Below are 21,577 nucleotides of genomic sequence, written 5' to 3'. Positions count from 1 at the left end.
TACAAACCCCCGGAGTTACCTAACTCACAAAAATCACTCAACATACATTATAGGGATGACCCAATTCTTGGTTGAGCAACGTTGTCCCCATAATTATTCATAGGGTGCCCGGGACAGTAATGGTCATGGGAGGATGGGTAACCGGTATTATAAGCATCATGCGAGTGCCCTCTACGACGGAACTCATTTTGCTTCCCTTATGGTTATAAATTGTTATATGCCGTAGACAGTTTGTAATATCTGACCTCAATAGTAATGCTTTAATGTTGCCAAAAGCACATGAAACCTAGACTTTCTGTCTGCCAATCTGTTATAGAGTAGAATAAATTTTCATAAATATTTAGTAAGGAGAAAAACATAAAAAATATACGGTCGAATTGAGAACCTTCTCCTTTTTTGAAGTCGGTACAAATATGACGTAGGTTTTTTTATTTACTTCCGTATTTACATAACACATGCTCAGGAAATGGGATCTAAACAGAAATGACACATAATAAATAAAAGCATCTAAAACACAGGTCCCAATTTTTTTGAATCAATTCACCTGAAACGTAATAATAAGTCGGTCATTTTATCACGTTTTTCTACGATGTCACAGTGTGCCTTGTCATACAAAACCCATAGTAAGTAATTGATTGAATTGATTACGTCTAGTAAAAAGTAGGTAACTGAATTTACTAGTTGGAAACTAGCCTATTTGACATTTTCGCATATAAAAATCAGAGCGCAATGTCCAAAAAATGAGAAATAGCAATATTTCTTCTTTAGGAGAATTGTTTCAATTTGGTATTTTTAACCCCACTGCTCTAAAAAAAAGCTCAGTGAGGTGTGGGTACTCAATTCATCTTGCGATTCATATTTATCGTCTTGAGATACATCTGACTACCTAACTTGGGAATGTACTCCTGAGCTTATGTTTTTAGGTTACGTTAATACCAGTTCCTGACTCTTCTAAGTCTCAAGAAGTAATAAAAATAACATCTGTATAAATTGGACGGTCGTGAAAGACAAAAATAACCAACAAAATACTAAACTGCACTTGAAACGCTTCCCAAAATATCCTTCCCTTTACCATAGGATAAGGAATAATACTACGCTTTCACTCGAGTTTAATAAATTACACAAACATTCATAAACTCACGCCTATTTCCCACCGGGGTAAGCAGAGACTATGGTATTCCATTTGCTTCGATCCTGGCACACTTCTCTTGCTTCCTCCACATTCGTCAATCGTTTCATACACGCACTCCGGTTCATAGTAGATCTTACTGAACCTTTTCTAAGATCATCTGGTATGGCTTTAATGGTACATAATATGATTCATCATCATCTCCCTAGTATTATCCCGATTTTTCTCAGGGTCCGCTTACCTAACCTGAAGTGTGACCGGTCCGATTTTTTACAGAAGCAACCGCCTGTCTGCGTAAAAATATAATTATGTACGGTCACGAGCTTTAATATGTATACACTTTGGTACCATGTCACATTAACTTTTTTGACAAATTGAACTGTAAGTCTCACTAAATGTCAAATATGTTAGTGCGACAGAGTCCTAAAGTGGTACATTATATTGCTCATGACTGTACATAACTTGCTTTTATAAATTGCACTTCTTCTATCGTGTGGGCTGTGAGGTGAATTACCAACCTCATCAACCCTGGTGTCAGGGTTATTATTGACATGGCTCATGTAACGACTACTTACTTACATCAGTAAGTAGTTACCAAGACCAACGGCTTAACGTGCCTTCCGAAGCACGGATTATCTTACTATTTGGACAGTTAGGTGGTCAGCCTGTTGTTCTAACCAAACTAGGGATCACAAAGTGAATTTTTGTGGTATGTCTCCACCGGGATCCGGAGTTGTGAGCCCAACGTTCAACATAATAACATCCAAACAATGTTAAGTAATAAACTATAATCCTTGCTTGGTAATCGTTCTGTCTTCTGATTTTGTAATTCAGCGAAATGGTTCGCCCCATCCTTCCCCAACTCCCACAAGGAGGAATAGGGAAGGAAGGGAAGCATAACGGGAGTGCGTGACAATACCCGATGCGGCGGATTAGCGATACGGTGTCCGTAAAATTTTAAGTCTTTCCGCTAAAAGAAATTGTTTTATCCGCGCGGTTTTATTGCTCGAAGTTGCCGACAGTTTTCAGTGATAGGTAGGTATATTAACACGTTATTTTAATTTGATGATGCTGTTTATTCCAGTACATCATCACTAATTTAAGAGCCACGCTCTTGTCGGTGTAGCATTCTCCTAACTCTTCATGCTACTTTTTTAGGGAAAAATAGGGCAATGGTTTCCCTCTTGCCTTCCGCCCCGCAGTATTCTGTCTGACGCAAGTAGGATGGCGCCCAGAGAAGTCTATTTCAAAGCCGTACTAGGACACACCATTTAATTTTATTATAAGTTATACCTGTCATTTCCTTATCCGCCGAAAAGGAAAAGGCATACATGCATACAATATAATGTAACTCGCGTTAATTTTAGGCAGAAATTTTAAAAAACCCTCCCATAATTGTATATAGGCTTGTAGAGTTCCACATCAGAGAGATGCCTATTTCATTCGCCCGGATTATTCATTCGTTCACTCATAAAACATAAACATAAACTGCCTATATACGTCCCACTGCTGGGCACAGGCCTCCCCTCAATCAACCGGAGGGGGTATGGAGCATACTCCACTCCACCACGGTGCTCCACTGCGGGTTGGTGGAGGTGTTTTTACGGCTAATAGCAGGGACCAACGACTTAACGTGCCCTCCGAAGCACGGAATCATCTTAATTTTTCGGACAATCAGGTGATTCAAGCCTGAAAAGTCCACATTCGTTCACTCATTAATTTTAAAATTTAACAGCTGTCAGCTGTGTATCCGTCCCTTTCCTTTTCCGCGAGTAAGAACATGGCAGGTATAACAGATGGATGTACCTCTGACTACTCCATTGAGTAACTCCTAGAGGTACTTGTACGTAGAAATCTACGTGACGAGACACCTGTACGTGCTCACGTTGAAATCCGACGGCTTTGTTGAACACACAACTGTACTCATAGCTACGAGTGCTATTGATTTGGTTCAGAACTTGTGTGTGAAACACCGTGCTTGCTGAACTCTGAATTTATGCATAGGTAACTATTGTGGTGTAAATCAATCAATCAATAATACTTTATTGCACAACAACATATACAAAGGACATAAACATACAACGAAATAAATAAATATTCAACGAATGCAATACTATAATCCCTATTGGCCTAGGCAGATCTGTAAGTGGTTTTGACACCGAAATTACGAACATTTCACCTTAGAAATGAATGCAAAAAGTAAATAAGTCTGTTATAGTCCAACATCGAAGCAATTCATCTAAGAAAGCAATATCGCTATTTGACTTTTGTTTGCATTGCGCAGTTACTTTTATATGCGCAAATCTACATAGACAAGAGCGTGGCTCTTAAATTGATGATGATGAGATATATAGACGCATGGATAAGCTGCTTAATTTGTATTAAGTGTTTAAGCTCGCCAACAAACTGTTTTGTAGTATGGCTAAACATATTTTTTGTTAAACTGCAGTGTATATCTTTTGAATAATTTAAAAACATAAATAGCCTATATAAGTCCCACTCGAGGAGCTCGGTGGCGCAGCGGTAAACGCGCTCGGTTTGCAATTGTTGAAGTAAAGCAACTTTCGCAGAGGCCGGTCATAGGATGGGTGACCACAAAAAAAAAAGTTTTCATCTCGAGCTCCTCCGTGCTTCGGAAGGCACGTTAACCCTTTCACGGACAGAGACCATGGGTCATTGGTGGTTCATAATAGGTAGTATGACACCTTGGAATCGGAACGTCTATAGACGTTCTGTCCTTGAAAGTGTTAAGCCGTTGGTCCCGGCTGCATTAGCAGTCGTTAACAACCACCAATCCGCACTGGGCCCGCGTGGTGGTTTAAGGCCCGATCTCCCTATCCATTCATAGGGAAGGCCCGTGCCCCAGCAGTGGGGACGTTAATGGGCTGGTGATGATGATGATGAAGTCCCACTGCTGGGCACAGGCCTCCCCTCTATCAACCGGAGGTAGGGAGACCTGAGAGGGTGAAGGAGGGGGGATGGGTTATTTCGGAAAAAATGACACTTTTGTTCTGTGGTGCACCGGCTTGTTTCTCAAACGGAGAGCGCCGGTTCTAATCCCGGGACCGTACTTCCACCAATGATTAATTAATTTATCTTAACTGCAGTTTTCACTAACACAGTTGGCTCGACCATCATAGGCAGAGACACGGCTCACCACCTAACACGTTGAGGTGCGGGTACTTAGTTCATCTAGCGATGGATGTACCTCTAACCACCCCATTTGGGATATAAACGTATTTGTACGTTATGTTCATTTTCGGAACAAGATGAATTTCGTTTGTAGAATTACATATTTTTAATAGTGAAAACCACGTTTGCAAAATATAATTTGGATGTGTTTTTCGTTTACAAAATCTCACAATTGATAAACTAGTTTCTGTCCAGGTTAAAATATGTGGCCTTGTTGACATTGTCATTCTGTGATACAGTTCTTTTCTCAAGTGTAGAGTTTGGCTCTACATGAGAACTGATAACTTTTTGACATTCATCATCATCATCAGCCCATTAACGTCCCCACTGCTGGGGCACGTGCCTTCCCTATGGATGGACAGGGAGATCGGGCCTTAAACCATCACGCGGGCCCAGTGCGGATTGATGGTTATTAACGACTGTTAAGGCAGCCGTGACCAACGGCTTAACGTGCCTTCCGAAGCACGGAGGAGCTCGAGATGAAAACTTTTTTTTTTTGTGGGCACCCATCCTATGACCGGTCTTTGCGAAAGTTGCTTTACTTCAACAATCGCAGACCGAGCGCGTTAACCGCTGCGCCACCGAGCTCCTCACTTTTTGATATTGCGAACAATATAATCTCGTCTTGGCGACATTTTAAACGAAAATGTTCTTGTTGGGTTAGGAATACACATAATCTGATCAAACCTGTGATCTCCGAATGAATCCACTTTACTTCCCTCAACCATTACGGCTTTGAACCTAATATACGATCCCGTCGACCCGATTACATTAACACATGTTTATGGAATACGATGTTCGTGCGCCACCCAACAGGGTCCACATAATATCAGCGTCGTGGTTCACGCCGCGACTTGTGCTGAGTTAGGCCCTTTTATCTCAGGACGTCCACCACCACCTTATGGTCATTTCGACAAACATCCGTCTTGCTTTTTTGTAATTGTTTTAGTGGAAATTTGATATGATGTTGTTGTCTTTTTTTGTGTGTGGCGTCCTTTTATAATAAACTTTTTCTATTCTATTCTATTACTTTAGCCATAGAGGCAGCCAACCAGCTCGCGACACCAAACACTTCAGGACCCGGAACCCCGACGGCGTGCTCGACAATTTCCCTCAATCAGCGCTTATCGCTATCGACCCGCTAGAGTCGATTAATTCTTTCAAATATTTTTCCTCTCAGACGACGCCCTGAGTCGAGGTTCGCGCCCAACTGGGCACCCTTAGGCCTGTTGTCTTAAACGTTGTACCGGGTGAGAGCCTTCAGCGCTCCCCATTTGTCCGGCCAAGTAGTTAATGCCATCTGCGGTAAATCTACAATAAGTTACGTCAAAAAAAAGCACCTCATTATAACCTTTTTTATTACGAACAGCACTAAACCTGAAGATCTGACAAGTCCGGTTTTCCCTACAGCGACTGCATGTCTTACCTTCCAAACCGAAGGGAAACATAGACAGTTTTAATTTTGTTTCTTTTTTATAACGACTTAGCACCTTTAAAATTATTTAATTTAAAATGTTATTCGTCGTTTTTCTCTTAAAAACACTTACTTTATGAACCATAAAACTGTCGGGTATGTGCGCAATATCGCTTCTCCAGTAATTTATGGCCACTCTAGTATGGAGTGTGGTCTTTATATCGGTTACTGCTGGGTATTATCACTTTAGTACGTAAATCATTGTTATTACTTTTCTTATTGACTATTAATAAAAAAGTTATAATTGAATATTAAAATTGAATAAATATAGATTGATTGATTTGATTGATTGTTAGATTGATTTCATTTTGTTTTTTTTTTATTTGATTTGTTTTCCCACAATTAGAAGGTCCGCATACTATACACCTGATTGTATAGGTAATAGTTTACCGTGACGAATATTTTTGGTTTAAGTGTCTGAACATATTAATATGTAATATAATGTAATAACATAACTTTTACGAAATAAATTAATTTGAATATAAACAAAAAATATCAATGTGCAACGTATCCGGTCGTTTAATAAACTTCATAGTGGCAATGAATGTCAACTCTTCTTCTTCTTATCATGTGGGTTGTGAGGTGGAATAGCAACCACATCAACCCTGGCGTCTGGGTCATTACTGAGCCGCCAAAGGCCCCGACATGGCTCACCTGACATAGCTAAAATTATAATGATTAAAGGAATTATATAATTTACCTTAGATAGATAGATAGATAAAATACTTTGAAAATATTTTGACACAAATTCGAATTTATGAATGTGGATTAATGGTTGGATCATAGATAAATTATATCACGTGATTACCAGGATTTGTGCCCGATTAATGGCAATTTACTCGCCCTTATTACATAAGACTTAAACTTAGCTGGCGAAGAGTGGGTGTATAGAGCTCTCTATAGAGCTCTGCCTACCCTTCCGGGGATACGTGAAGCTATGTTATGATGTATGTTTATGTAACTCGTTAAAACTATATTTTCTTAAAAAAAAAAGTGTATATTGTGCAAAACATAATATAGTAATATACATCACTACATTATTATAAATTAAAGTCGCTTTAAGTCGCTTTTTCTCTCCCTATACGAGTATCCCTATGTACGCTTAAATCTTTAAAACTACGCAACGGATTTTGATGCGGTTTTTTTTAATAGATAGAGTGATTCAAGAGAAAGGTTTATATGTTTAATAACATCTATTAAGTGGTGGAGAAATACTGTTATTTTTGAGATTTTTAATGTGACGTCGTAAATAATTTCATTTTTACCTCAGCATTGCATCCGAGCGAAGCCGGGGCGGGTCGCTAGTCAATGATAAAGTGTTGTTTTTGTGGCAAAGCCGTTTTTTTAATACTTTTGTTCCTCAAAACAAGCTTCCAGTATCATTTCATTATTACGTTTATCAGTTTGCCAATATTGCTAAGTAGATAACAGTTGGAAAGCACTTAGCAAATATATGTGCAATTCAATTTACTTTATGGAGGCATATCCGTAGGGAAATGTAATTTAATAGGCAAAAGTGTTTATTTAATTAATTGGAAAGTTATCGACCATAGATACATTGCTATGTAGTTGGTAGGCACTTAAATGATGTTCATTTTCAATACAGTCACCTATAGAGATTTTTTTTTGTTTTGGTTTTCCCCGAAGGGTAAGGCAAAGGGAACTATGCCCATACAACCATGTCTTACGTATTTTTTTTCTTGATGATTAATGAAATGATGAAAGGTGATGAATGATGATGATGAAACCTAAGCCTTTACCTAAAACTTCTCTTTCTTTTAATTTATTTGATTCCGTGTAAAAATTGAGTCTATAATTTATTTGCCTGAATTGAAAACAAGATAGTCTATTGTAAATTAACACATCCAAATGTTGTTTTTCAAAAAAACACACTTATTTATAAATAAAATAATAAATACATTCCGAGAAGAGAATATTATATATACCAGTCAAAACAGTGTATATTTCATATTTATCAAAACAATAATACCTTTTCTCAGATTTGTATAATATTGTTCGGTAGAACCTGTTGAATTATTTATCAACCGTTTGCGTAAAATGAAATTGTGTTTTTTTCATGCTATATAACTTATTATAATATACCTAGTTAAACAGAAACTTTGCAAAAAAGGTTATTATAAGGTTAGTGATTATTTAGAAGATATGAATGCACGGGATTCACTGTCTGAGAACTGTCATTGGGCAGCTAAATTACTCACTTGTATAATAATATTTTGTTGATTTTTTTTAAAGAACGTTAGGGCCCTGTGCCGAGGTTTTTCTTGCAGCTTCTTTTCCCCGGTAATACAGGTTGTGAGAAGCTGCAGTATGTAAAATATGACGATTCAAAGTGTAACTATGTTACCTACTGAATAATGATATATTTTTGAATTTGAATTTGAAAAATTTGAACCTGTGACACTATGATGTCACTGAGAAGTCAGGAGTTCTCCGAACCGAGCTATCGCTGATTTTCTGCGATGATGACTTGCGACTCAATACAATATCACTAAAGGGATTATGCTTATGAAAGCGTAGTATATGGCAGCAGGGATAAATATTATGATTTATGTTATTATGTTTTCGTACCGTTTGATTTGGGTTGGACAGGAATACGAATTGTAACATTTGTTTTTGCACTTAGGATAAAATATGTGCCATGTTTGAGTATTTCCAGGAAACGGATACCCACCGAATGCGTTCATTTTTGTTTGTCGCTGAAAGAGTTGTGTTATGTGCCAAATAAGTAAATTCTTCAAGGTTTTTTGTTACTTTTTCTTATATCACCTACATAATATACACTGACAATATATCCCAATTTGGGGTAGTCAAAGTTACGATAAGCTGCATAATTCCAATCAGTTTCTTGCAAAGTAATAAATTAACTGGTTGCACTTAAAACCTCCTGGTTACATGACGTCATTTCTGTAAACCAAAAAACACCTACAAAAACATAAATTTTATAATTATGACGACTAATGGCTCATAATTTCACCACTATTTACAAATAATTCGCTGGGCTCTTAGTTCATTTGTGATAGATGTCAATCAAAGAGCAAAAGTTCAGTCACTGAGCTCAGCGAATTCGCAATAAGTACTCTCCGTTTTCTTGAAAGTAACTTAGGTTTTTTCCGTCAATATTTCTCACTTGACGGAGTGACCGGCCATAATGACGCTTACATAACATAACATAAACGGCCTATATGCGTCCCAGCAGTGGAATGTATATAGGCTGTGTGATGATGCTTACATTTTCAGTTAAGTAATATATTTTTGCATCTTTACAATTTTCTTACAAGCGTATATTTTAACGATCCTTGTCACTTTATTGATTTGTAGTCATAATGATAACCTCTTTAGAGCGGCAGTAAAATTCAAATGGCCCTTTTGGGTTTAATGGCAAAATAAAATGTAATCACCTAGACAGTTTTGGACATAATGCTGCCGGTAATAATAAGAAAATCGAGTTTATTGCAGATAACATTTTATTGGGATGCTTCAAAATTATCCGAGACAAAAAAATCGTGGAAAATGCGCGTTTAATATTAATTAATTGATTAAGACCTAGAAGGACGTACATCGACCAAATTGGAGATGTCCTTAGAAAAGGTTCAGTAAGATCTAATTTGAACCAGCGTGCGTGTATGAAACGATTGATGAATGTGGAGGAAGCAAGAGAAGTGTGTCGGGATCGACAAATGGAATTCCATAGTCTCTTGTTATCCCGGTGGGAAATAGGTGCGAGTTTGTATATGTATGTATGAAACGTTTATGGGCTAAGTAAAAACAACTTGCCACCAAAGAGCGTAGTAGCCTGAAGATAAGTCATAAGACAGATTGGAGTCAATTGAATAAAAACTGTTCCCAACACCCGACCGAGAATCGAACCCAAGACCTTAGGTTTTGCGGTCTAATTATTTTGCGGTTTAATTATACGAGGAGGTCTTTTAACCAACGCCCGGACACTCCCCGTGCGTGCAAGGGAGAAACATAGTTCGCGCGCGCTCCCTTTCGCTTAAACGGCTTAAAGCTTAATTAGACTAAAGTCCCCAACGGAAAGATGAGGGAAATCAAGTTCGCTCCAGACTCGAATAGGTGCGGGGAGGAGTTGTCCCCTCTATACGTAGCTGACTGTTCTACTCATATGTCACCGCTAGCATATTTTGAGTACTCACTGATGTAAGTACGTAGTCATTACATGAGTCATGTCAGGGGCCTTTGGCGGCGCAATGGTAACCCCAGGGTTGATGAGGTTGGTAATCCACCTCACAACCCACACGATAGAAGAAGATATTTTGAGTAGATTTTTCTTTTTACTTTGTCCGTACAAGCGATCGCCATCAAAATGGCTTTAAAAAATAGCCGCAATAAAATTTCAATTTCGAAATCAATCAACCGGTTAGGTTCGTCATTCCCATAGCCTCATGTGGAGCAACTAATATTAATTGCCATACCCAAAACCCACGATGAATTAATATCGGGATTTTCCAATCTGTTTCGTCGAAAATGTTTCAATTTGGGATTAAATTGTCGATCAATATTCGACACCGAATTGTGTTTCAATAGCTCCTGTTCGTAATTTTGTAGGTGGTTGGGTTGTACTGTTTTGTTGTGGAAAAAAGGATGAAGTATCTCTCAGCTTAATCTAATTTTGCAGTTTCAACTTCTTTTTCTACCGTGTGGATTGTGAGATGCAGTACCAACCTCGTCAACCTTGATGTCAGGGTTTCTACCGCGAAAGCCCCCCGACATGGCTCATGTAACGACTACTTACTTACATCAGTAAGTAGTAACCGGGACTAACGGCTTAACGTGCCTTCCGAAGCACGGATCATCTTATTTTCGGACAATCTGGTGATCAGTAATGTTCTAACCAAACTAGGGAGCACAAACTTATTTTTGTGATATGTCCCTACTGGGAATCGAACCCGGGACCTCCGGATCGTGAGCCCAGCGCTCAACCATTAGACCGCGGAGGTCGTTATGGTTCAACCGTCATTTTAGTTTTGTGTTGTTGTCTGAATAGCTTTTTTACGGTCCAGACTGAGTTTGCCTCAGATAGCATTAACTATGACAGATAATATGACAGAACCAAGGGATGTGTGGGATTGACGAGACTGAAAATGTGATATGTCAAACCCATATTTATTAATTTATTCATTAAGAGGCACATTTTTATATGAACATAATCTCGCCAAACTGCCGTGGAACTCTTGCCTCTCACTTTGAGGTCACACTAAACCAATGATTGTCGAATTTGTTTTCGAGTTCATGTTTGGATCATAAATGATATCACGTGCTCAGCGATGAAGTAAAACATCGTGAGAAACCCACATTCCCGAGAAATGCATTTTCGAAGTTATGTGACTTAACCTGTTTAGAGCTGGTTTTCCCTTCGCGGGTTGCAAGGTCAGACAGGCAGTTGCTTCTCTAAAAAACCGGACCTGTCAAATCTTCAGGTTGGGTAAGCGGCCCCTGTAAGATAATGATACTTTAAGTTTTCTATATATATTTTAGTCACTGACACCGTCTTTATTCATAAAATCACCTGCAACTTGGTTAAGGTGTATAACTTCTGTTGCTTATCAATAAATAGTAACAGCCTCCGTGGTACAGTGGTTCGAGCATTGGGCTCAAGATCCGGAGGTGTCGGGTTCAAATCCCGGATATGTCCCAAAAATCACTTTGTGATCCCTAGTTTGATTAGGACAATAACAGGCTGATGACCTGATTGTTTAAAAGTAAGATGATCCGTGCTTCGGAAGGCACGTTAAGCCGTTGGTCCCGGTTACTGTTTAATGATGTAAGTAAGTAGTCGTTACATGAGCCATGTCAGGGGCCTTTGGCGGCTCAATAATAAGCCTGACACCGAGGTCTGTGCTGGGATTTGAACCTGCGACCTCTAAGAGTGAAGCGTTCTACAAACTGGGCTACCACAAGTGACTACCTTGAGTTATATAAATTATCGTAACAAATTCTCGAAGTGGTCTACCCTCGAGTTGTTGAAGTATCTGTTCATACCCAATATTAATTAAGGACTGAACCCAATCAAGGACAGTTTGGTCAGTGTTTGAAATGCGAACCTAATTCGATATGAAATCGAAAGGTAAGCCAAGACATGCACTCGGCCGTAGCCGTTTCGCTCCGTTGTCGTAACGACTGTCAAACATAAAGGGATCAGATTATAATATCACACATCGTCTACCTGATGATTATTGATGATGATTATTCTGATCAAAATAAAGAGAAGCAATATAGGTAGCAACATAATTCTATACTTACTGTAGGAGACAAGGCTGACCGTTAATATAAAAGCCGGCACGCCCCGCCGCTCAGGCTCACTTTGCCTTCGCCTGTCAGCGCGTGCGGACGTCTTTTGGATTACGTATCGTACTTTATGCATATTTTTCTGTTTTTCTATTTTACTTGGGTGTGTAAATTTAATGCTTGTGTATTTTTAAAATTATATTTGTTAGCGATTTATTTGCCTTTTTTTTAAAAAAAAAAATGTCCCTCTGGATTCATAAGAATACATAATGTGATCCAAATGTCAAGCAATAATTATTTTTATATATGCTTCTGCCATGACATTGCGTACCCGAGTGATGAGCAAAAAGGGAATTATCACGTTAAATCTGGACAACGCCATCTATAATATTTTTGGGCAATATGACCTGGAAAGTCTCTCATTAAACCTGTACAGTCATGAGCAATATAATGTACCCACTTTAGGACTCTGTCGCACTAACATATTTGACATTTAGATAGATAGATAGATAAAATACTTTATTGAGCACAATGGACACAAAATACAGAGATAAGGACAACATATACAGAAAAGCACAACAGGCGGCCTTATTGATCATGCAGCAAATTCTTCCAGGCAACCTTTGGGTACAGGAAAATTTTGTACAAGTATAATAATAGCGGGTTAGTGCATTCTAACAAAATAAATAATTAAAAGAACAACCTACATAAAATAAGTACATTTAGTGAGACTTACAGTTCAATTTGTCAAAAAAGTTAATGTAGCTACCAAAGTGTATACATATTAATGCTCGTGACCGTACAACAATTTGAGGGCACCAATTAATCATCATAATCATTAGCCCATTAACGTCCCCACTGCTGGGGCACGGGCCTTCCCTATGGATGGATAGGGAGATCGGGCCTTAAACCATCACGCGGGCCCAGTGCGGATTGATGGTTATTAACGACTGCTAATGCAGCCGGGACCAACGGCTTAACGTGCCTTCCGAAGCACGGAGGAGCTCGAGATGAAAACTTTTTTTTGTGGTCACCCATCCTATGACCGGCCTTTGCGAAAATTACTTAACTTCAACAATTGCAGACTGAGCGCGTTTACCGCTGCGCCACCGAGCTCCTCAAAACAAAACTAATTAATAGCTCAATCGAAAATGTAGCAATTCAATTTAGTAGTAATTACCAGATAAAGATGTAAATTGGAGCTGCTTCAGACCATAAGTCTGCTCTTGCCAATAAAGGCTTAAGTGTACATAAAACGCTATGAGAGTTGGTTTATGATTGGAGTATTACAGTATGAGATGGTCTGTTTTGGTCTGTACTGGTGGATGTTTTGATAGTTTAGCCAGTACTGCATACATAGACTCACGCCCGTAATCTATAGGGGGATGGCCAGATCTAAGATCTGAAGAAAACTTGCATCCAAAAAAATAGATGGTGTTGTTCATTGTTGCCTTCTTTTTTTTACCTTTGATGGGTTTGCCCTAAGATGGTGCGAGCTAGCCCAGAACGTGCCTGTTCACTCACCTCACCTTCGTTTGAGCCGAGGTTCGCGCCCAACTGCGCACCCTCAGGCTAAATATTATTCTGATCAAATTATAGAGAAACAATCTATATTCAAGCAACATAATTCTATACATAACGTGATGTAATTATCATACATACATAAACAGCCTATTACGTGCTGGGCACAGGCCTCCCCTCAATCAACCGAGGGGATATAGAGCATACTCCACCACGCTGCTCCACTGCGAGTTGGTGGAGGTGTTTTTACGGCTAATAGCCGGGGCCAACAGCTTAACGTACCCTCCGAATCACGGAATCATCTTACTTTTTCAGCCAATCAGGTGATTTAAGCCTGCTATGTTCTTCCGAAACAAAGGAGAGTCTCACAAAGTTTCGACAATGTCCCCATCGGGAATCGAACCCGGACCTCCAGATCGTGTGCCTAACGCTCTAACCACTAGACCACGGAGGCTGTTAAAGCAACATAATTGGCAAGCAACATAATTCTATACAAAATGTGATGCAAATACCAAGCAACAATTATTTTTATATGTACAGCCTCCGTGGTCTAGCGGTAAGAGCGTTAGGCTAACGATCTGGAGGTCCGGGTTCGATTCCCGATGGGGACATTGTCGAAATCACTTTGTGAGACTGTCCTTTGTTTGGTAAGGAATTTTCAGGCTTGAATCACCTGATTGTCCGAAAAAGTAAGTTGATTCCGTGCTTCGGAGGGCACGTTAAGCCGTTGGTCCCGGCTATTAGCCGTAAAAACACCTTCACCAACCCGCATTGGAGCAGCGTGGCGGAGTATGCTCCATACCCTCTCCGGTTGATTGAGAGGAGGCCTGTGCCCAGCAGTGGGACGTATATAGGCTATTTATGTATGTATGTATGTATACCTCAGCCATAACATTACATTTTTGAATAATTATGTACCCAAGCAATGAGAAAATAGATAATTATCAACGTTAAATCTGTACAGCGCCATCTTTAAGTTTTTCGGAGAACGTAGCCCGAAAAGTCCCCCTTGTGTTACGATGAGCCGTGTGGCGATAGGTGATCAGCCCACCTATTCAGTGCTTTTATTTTCATTATTATCCTCGGCAAACATCTCAATCAATATGATTAATATGATTTGGGTAGTTTCCGAGGAGCTCGGTGGCGCAGCGGTTAACGCGCTCGGTCTGCGATTCTTGAAGTAAAGCAACCTTCGCAAAGGCCGGTCATAGGATGGGTGACCACAAAAAAAAAAGTTTTCATCTCGAGCTCCTCCGTGCTTCGGAAGGCACGTTAAGCCGTTGGTCCCGGCTGCATTAGCAGTCGTTAATAACCATCAATCCGCACTGGGCCCGCGTAATGGTTTAAGGCCCGATCTCCCTATCCATCCATAGGGAAGGCCCGCGCCCCAGCAGTGGGGACGTTAATGGACTGATGATGATGGGTAGTTTCCTAGGTCAAAGATAAATTATTAAATTCTGATTACTAAATAAAGACAGATCTTAAGGTGAGAAAAGACGTTTTCTATTTAACCTATTTATGAATTTTAAGAAATATAAATGGAATAATAATAAGTGGGACATTTTTTTACGTTTTTCTATGACGTCACAGATTGCTTTTTCATACAAATTCCATAGTAAATTCGTATTTTGACTTTTAGTAAAAAGTAACTGATTTGACTACTTGAAAACTACCCTATTACTATGAGCTCTGAATTAGTAGAATCACTTTGCGTTCCCTAGTTTGGTTAGGACATTGCAGGCTGATCACTTGATATCCTAAAGTAAGGTGATCCGTGCTTCGGATGGCACGTTAAGCCGCTAGTCCTGGTTACTGAAAAAAAAAAACAAATATTTTGTTTGGTTTTTGTTGGTGAAAAATTACATTTTACTTACTTACTTACTATTACTTACTCATGTAAGTAAGTAAACTTATTTGACTAGTTAGAAACTAGCCTATTCTGCGGTTGAGATCAGTTTACTTATAAAACTAAGTTGATCTTACTGAACACACTATTAAAGTTATAATTGTAATGTTTGCTATAGCCCATTATTAATTAAACTCATACTCTATTCAAACGAGTTAAGTTTGTTGAAGATATAGTTTGATTACTTAAATTGTTCTTAGTACAAATTGTCAAGTAGTTTTGTATTTATATTAACGTAAGTACTTTCATAAAGTTTACTTGTTAGCGGAATAAGTAACCAGATTTTTTTTTAAATCTTTATTTAAGAGCTTAGTCACAAACAGAAACTATGTCGCTCTAAAAGGCAACAAAAATGAGTACTAAAAACAAATTACATTACTTATCTTAAGTTTACGCCTATATTGACCAATTTATAAAGTGCTTTGGCCTTTTTCGATAATGGGTTTGCCAAAGCAATGTTACATCCTCCAACATAATCTTAAATCATCAAAAGTATTGTACAAATTGAACCTCGCGGATTCATTTCGAGTACACTCCATCAAAATATGGATACATCTTCTACCACGCCACATTCCAAACAGTTTGGCGAATCAACTTTTCGCATTAAATGAGCAAACTTATTTAATGGAATGCGCCCAGAACGAATCCTCAATGCCAAAACTAAATCTTTCCTCTTTAAACAGTTATTAATCCACGGATGACTTAACCAGATTTCTTTTCTATTTATTATTGCTATTTGGTTTCTTGTGGTGCAATAAAACTAAAAAAAATATGGGTGTAAGTGTACATTGTAACTAAAAGTAAGGGGAATGATTCAGCTCATTATTCTGAGTTAATATCAAGTGGAATTTTCGATCGCAAAAGTATAGAATTTTAAATAATTTAAAAAAGCACAAAAAATCATGAATTTTTCGACGGATAATTCCACTTGATATCAACACAGAATCATGGTCTGAATCATTTCTCAAAGTTTTCGTCACGTTGTCACTATCCCTTGTATAGACATGAAAAGTTTAAATATTTTTATACAGGAAGTTAGTCAATGTTGTCACAAACACCCTGTATAGGTAGACCCAATAAATCTTGATTTAGGTAATCCCTGTGCGACTGTCTATCAAAGTCAATACACTTTGGTCCTCGACCGACTTTAAACGTATTTAAGGTTCCCTCGAGGGCTCTTCGAATTTTCAGATAAAAACTCTACCACTACAAGTACGGCCTCCGTGGTCCAGTGGTTGAGCGTTGGGCTTAGGATCCGGAGGCTTAGGATCCAGAAATAGCGACAAAATGATGATTTCTGAAGTAAGGTAGAAAATCAAGAAAGAGACACGAAATGGGTCATATCTCCTTTTTTTGCCGTGACATATTGTAGATTTGCCGCAGATGGCATTAACTACTTGGCCGGACAAATGGAGAGCGCTGAAGGCTCTCACCCGATACAACGTTTAAGACAACAGGCCTGAGGGTGCCCAGTTGGGCGCGAACCTCGGCTCAGGGCGTCGTCTGAGAGGAAAAATATTTGAGAGAATTAATCGACCCTAGTGGGTCGATAGCGATAAGCACTGAATGAGAAAAATCGTCGACCACGCCGGCGGGGTCGGTATCGGGGTCCTGAAGTGTTTGGTGTCGCGACCTGATTGGCTGCCTCTATGGCTAGAGTAATAGGGTCGTCGGGATCGTAAATTACGTCTTTCGGACGCCGATACTTTTCAGTACCGTCCCTAAGCGGAATGTATTCGGAAGCCGCAACTACCAGGGGATTTGGGTGGTGCGGAGCAGAATCGAAAAAACGTTTGGAAGCTAATTTCAGCTATTGGGCAATGGTTGGCAGACCTAAGTCAATGTGCAGATTTTCATTGCGAAGGAACCACGGAGCTCCCGTGGCTTTCCGCATGAAACGATTAAAGGTCATATCTCCTAAACCGTAAATATTCGCTGAATATACATGGGAGTGTTTCTGGTAGACAATGAGCCCTTCTATGTAATTTTTCATTTTCTGAACTTCTAGGCCACCTTGTATATTATGTATACCTACTTGCTATATTTATGTTGAACAGAACTTTATTTTACGAGATAACTTATACTCACATACGCTTTTCCTTCGCGTCGTTTTGAACTAAATGCATCATTTAACACGTTTATAAAAAAGTCTTTATTGAAATATACACAAAGGAAACTTTCGAACCCCCATTCATAGCCGAAGTTGTACGGACTTGCACGAACTTTTACGAAATTAACCGATCAACAATTTATACGCGCAAGCCTAATTTCCGACAATACATTTTGCCAATTACTACCCGTAAGAAAGTTTGTAGGCGTGCTAATTTAATTTAGCTTTCATTATTAATTATTACCATTTGAGAAACTTAACGAAGCTTGCTAAGAATTGCAGAGATTGGCTGAAATCGGCCGATAATCTGATAGTGATTGAAGGTAAGTGGGGTTAATATTGAAGATGGTACTTTTTATTGCGTTGCATACATCCCATATAGTGAAGTGCCGTTTCTTAAGCGGGAATGTACCTGTTTTAAAAAATATTTACGTAGTAGGTACAGTCATAAGCAATATAATGTACCCACTTTAGGACTCTGTCGCACTAACATAATATGACATTTAGTGAGACTTACAGTTCAATTTGTCAAAAAAGTTAATGTGACATGGTACCAAAGTGTATACATATTAATGCTCGTGACCGTACACTGTGTACTTTTTTTTTCAAATTGTTCTTTCTTGTACTCTGATCTTATCTGCCTAAAAGTTAGGTAATTCAAATTCAAAAATATCTTTATTCAATAGGTAACATAGTTACACTTTGAAACGTCAATTTTTACATAACGAACATCTCATCCGCCTATAACTACTGCAGCTTCTCACAACCTGTATAGCCGGGGAAAAGAAACTGCAAGAAAAGCCGGGGGAATTTGGATTTCCTTGCGATGTTTTCCTTCGCCGCTGAGCACGTGATAATCATTTATGATCCAAACATGAATTCGAAAACAAATTCGACAGTTATTGGTTTAGGCCTGTGCTGGATTCGAACCTGCGTCCAACTGGGCTACCACGGCTCATACACATATCATCATTTCTTTGGCATTATCTCGTTTTTCTCAGGGTCCGCTGACTTAACCTGAAGATTTGACACGGTTTTTACAGAAGCTCATACACATATACCTACTATCAAGTTTTTTTTATTTCACGACCGAAGAGTTTTTAGATAAGACATTCATGTGCCAATAATAAATACAATAACACCGACGAAAAAGCGCCAATACGAAGCCCTCGATTCTAGATCAACATTCGAACTAAAATAATACATACATACATAAACTCACGCCCGTAATCCCAAATGGGGTGGGCAGAGCCACAATTAATCAAAGACAACTTGCAGCCACTGTTGATACGAAGTCCTAAGATGGATAAAACTAAACTATGGACTAACTAAAATAATACTATCTGTTATTTTTCCTAATAATAATATTATGTCTCTATCTTGTTTCAGGATGAGGGAATATGTGGAGGAGAACGAAAAGAACGACCCTCTCATACACGCCCCAGACAAGAAAAATAACCCATGGGCCGAGAAAGGCAAATGCGTAATCATGTAATCTATTAACCATAAGTAAAAAAAAAGTAAAAAATATCACCAAATTCTAAAATTATGGGACGCGCGGTCTGGTTCCCGCCATCATCGACAGGATTGCTCAAGGAGTAAGGTTCGTCTCGAAGGAGTTTTGAAACAACTGCCAGACAATATGAGATAAATAGTGTAGCCTCGGTTCAAATCGTAGCAAAACCAAAACATCGCTTCATTTCCCTAAGTTACGTTAGTTTTCGTTCCAAAAAAACGTCTAGTCCTCTATGAAGTTTGTACATTTTGACTGTGCGCGACGCAAGGATGTACTTATGAATGTTTTTGTTGAAAAGATTTTTAAAAAGGGTTGTAAATACGTTAAATTTTGTATTTCTAGAATAGAATGTTCGGTCATGAGTCTATCTGTAGGGTAACTGGCAAGTAAATAGAACGCGGTAAAGGGTTTAAAGGAAAAAATAAATAAAATGGACGACGTATGTTAACAACCACTATTTAAGTTTATTTTAGTTTAAAAAGTGCAACTTGAGAATAGCTTGACATGTTAATTAAAAAAAAATGTATTGAGAACCCAAGTGGGTCCATACAAAAGCAAAGCAACTTCCTCTTCCAATATTTTGTATGGATACACTTTGGATTCTTCTACAAGCCAATGAAGTCCAAACTTTATTCGCTTCTAAAGTTATTTAAAATAGAGTTGTAAAAACTTTGCCATCGCCTAGAAAATAAATTGCGAGAATTAAATGTAAAGATTCATTGAGCTCGCGAATCTTTACATTTAAAAGTCTTAATAATAATGTTAAATATAAAACTATAGGGTAATCGCAGATCACAACTTAACATATATTTGCTGAATCACGGAATTTAGAGAAATTATGGTAAATTATTGGCAATAAAGGGAGAGTAGATATTCGAATTAAAGATGGCGTTAAATGTAGTTGGACTGTAAAGCTAGGTTTAAAATTATTGCGACATAATCTCATTCGAAACCAAAATAATGTTAAGCTGAGGATTAGGATACTTTTTTATAAACATGGGGTACATTCCGCAGTGCCATTATAATAGTTAAAAGCTTTTTATAAATATCTCTTAGCGTCTATCTTCTATACTCCAATCTCTTCTACTGGTGCGGGGTGTATTTTTATTAAAAACTTTTACAAAATAATTCAAAAAAAAAGAAAAAACAAATCATCAACGAATCAATTCTGTTTTGAATAAAATTTCCTATCTCTTGTTAAAACATGTATAAAATTAATGACAACAGTATTATTAATAAAAAAATTTTTTAATAAAAATACGTCCCGCAAATTCTATCATTTACCTACACAGCACACGGATCCATTTATTTATTTAAACCAAACAAAATCATTCCATTCTTTGCAAAATTTTCTTCGCCATAAAGACATTTAGATAATAAAAAAAATCGACTATCAACTACAATTTTAAATCTAGCACTTGATTAGCTTAGTATAATTCAAAATTAAATTGAAAAATTCTACCTAAGTCGTTCGAGTTTACTTATTAAAGCAAACTATAGTAGTTTCCAAAATAAACTTCTTCTAAATTTATATCTAAGGTTTCTGGGCTTGAAACTTCAAAGCTTTTCGTAATTTATATATACTGAAATATATTCGTAATTACCACCGCTTCAGTGGTAAATGTAATAACTAAATAATATACGCGATATATATAAATTACGAATTGGTTTAGTACTCTTACTCTTGTAGCTCTATAAATCTAACGATCCCTCTAAAAGGATTGCGTTTAATCCTAATTTTCATAAAAATAGAAAAAATGTTTAAACTTACGCACTGTAGATACCTAATTATAGATTAAAAAAATAAAACTAACCTTAAAATTTAAAAACTAAAATATAAATTACCTTCCCAGTTTACCATATCTAGACATGAAAATGATGAATCATACTGGCTGTGAGTATTTCTGGTTATTTTAGTCGCTTTCACGGGTCACTCACTCATTAGTAAAAAAAAAGTACTAAATAAATGCTACTACCGACAATAAATTCCATACTTTTTAAATTCAAAATACATTTACATTAAAGTATTTTATAGCATCCGCTTTGCACATAAACGCAAGTATTCGAACGTTATCTTCTCATTCAATCCGGATCGACTAATAATACGTCTCTATTATCACGTCACATAAAATTTGACATTTGGTGACAGGCCACAAGTCTCACCCATCACCTCACTGACGTATATCTCAACATCAACAGATAAGAAGCGCTAAAATAAAACCTTGTCCAAATATCACTTCAGCTATTGCTTAAGCCAAAATATTTGACATTTAGATAACTGTCATTATCTCTCACTGACGCACCAAATAGTAAGTACTTTTACTTTTTTAGATTACATAACTACCCGCATGCATTGCCTTATGCGGGAATCATCGAATGCGGCTCTAGTCTTTACAACTAGAAAATAATGGGCACAGAGTCTAGTAAATATCAGTATGACGAATTTATAATAAATAGGTCGC

General features: G+C 38.0%; 1 protein-coding gene across 3 annotated transcripts in view; it reads left to right on the top strand.

Moving 5' to 3' along the window:
* Positions 1 to 21,256, top strand: part of LOC126369013 (guanine nucleotide-binding protein subunit gamma-e) — a 66,972-nt gene extending 45,716 nt beyond the window's left edge. For all 3 annotated transcript variants that reach the window (XM_050013300.1, XM_050013301.1, XM_050013299.1), the window contains exon 4: positions 18,989 to 21,256. In XM_050013300.1, coding sequence (XP_049869257.1) covers positions 18,989 to 19,094 — 106 coding nt within the window. In that variant the 3' untranslated portion in view covers positions 19,095 to 21,256. The remainder of the gene's footprint in view (positions 1 to 18,988) is intronic.
* Positions 21,257 to 21,577: the final 321 nt, after the last annotated feature.

Source organism: Pectinophora gossypiella, chromosome 8, assembly GCF_024362695.1.
Source record: "Pectinophora gossypiella chromosome 8, ilPecGoss1.1, whole genome shotgun sequence".
NCBI lineage: Eukaryota > Metazoa > Arthropoda > Insecta > Lepidoptera > Gelechiidae > Pectinophora > Pectinophora gossypiella.
Note: the sequence above shows the minus strand (reverse complement) of the source record. Positions and strands in the feature narration are given on the sequence as shown.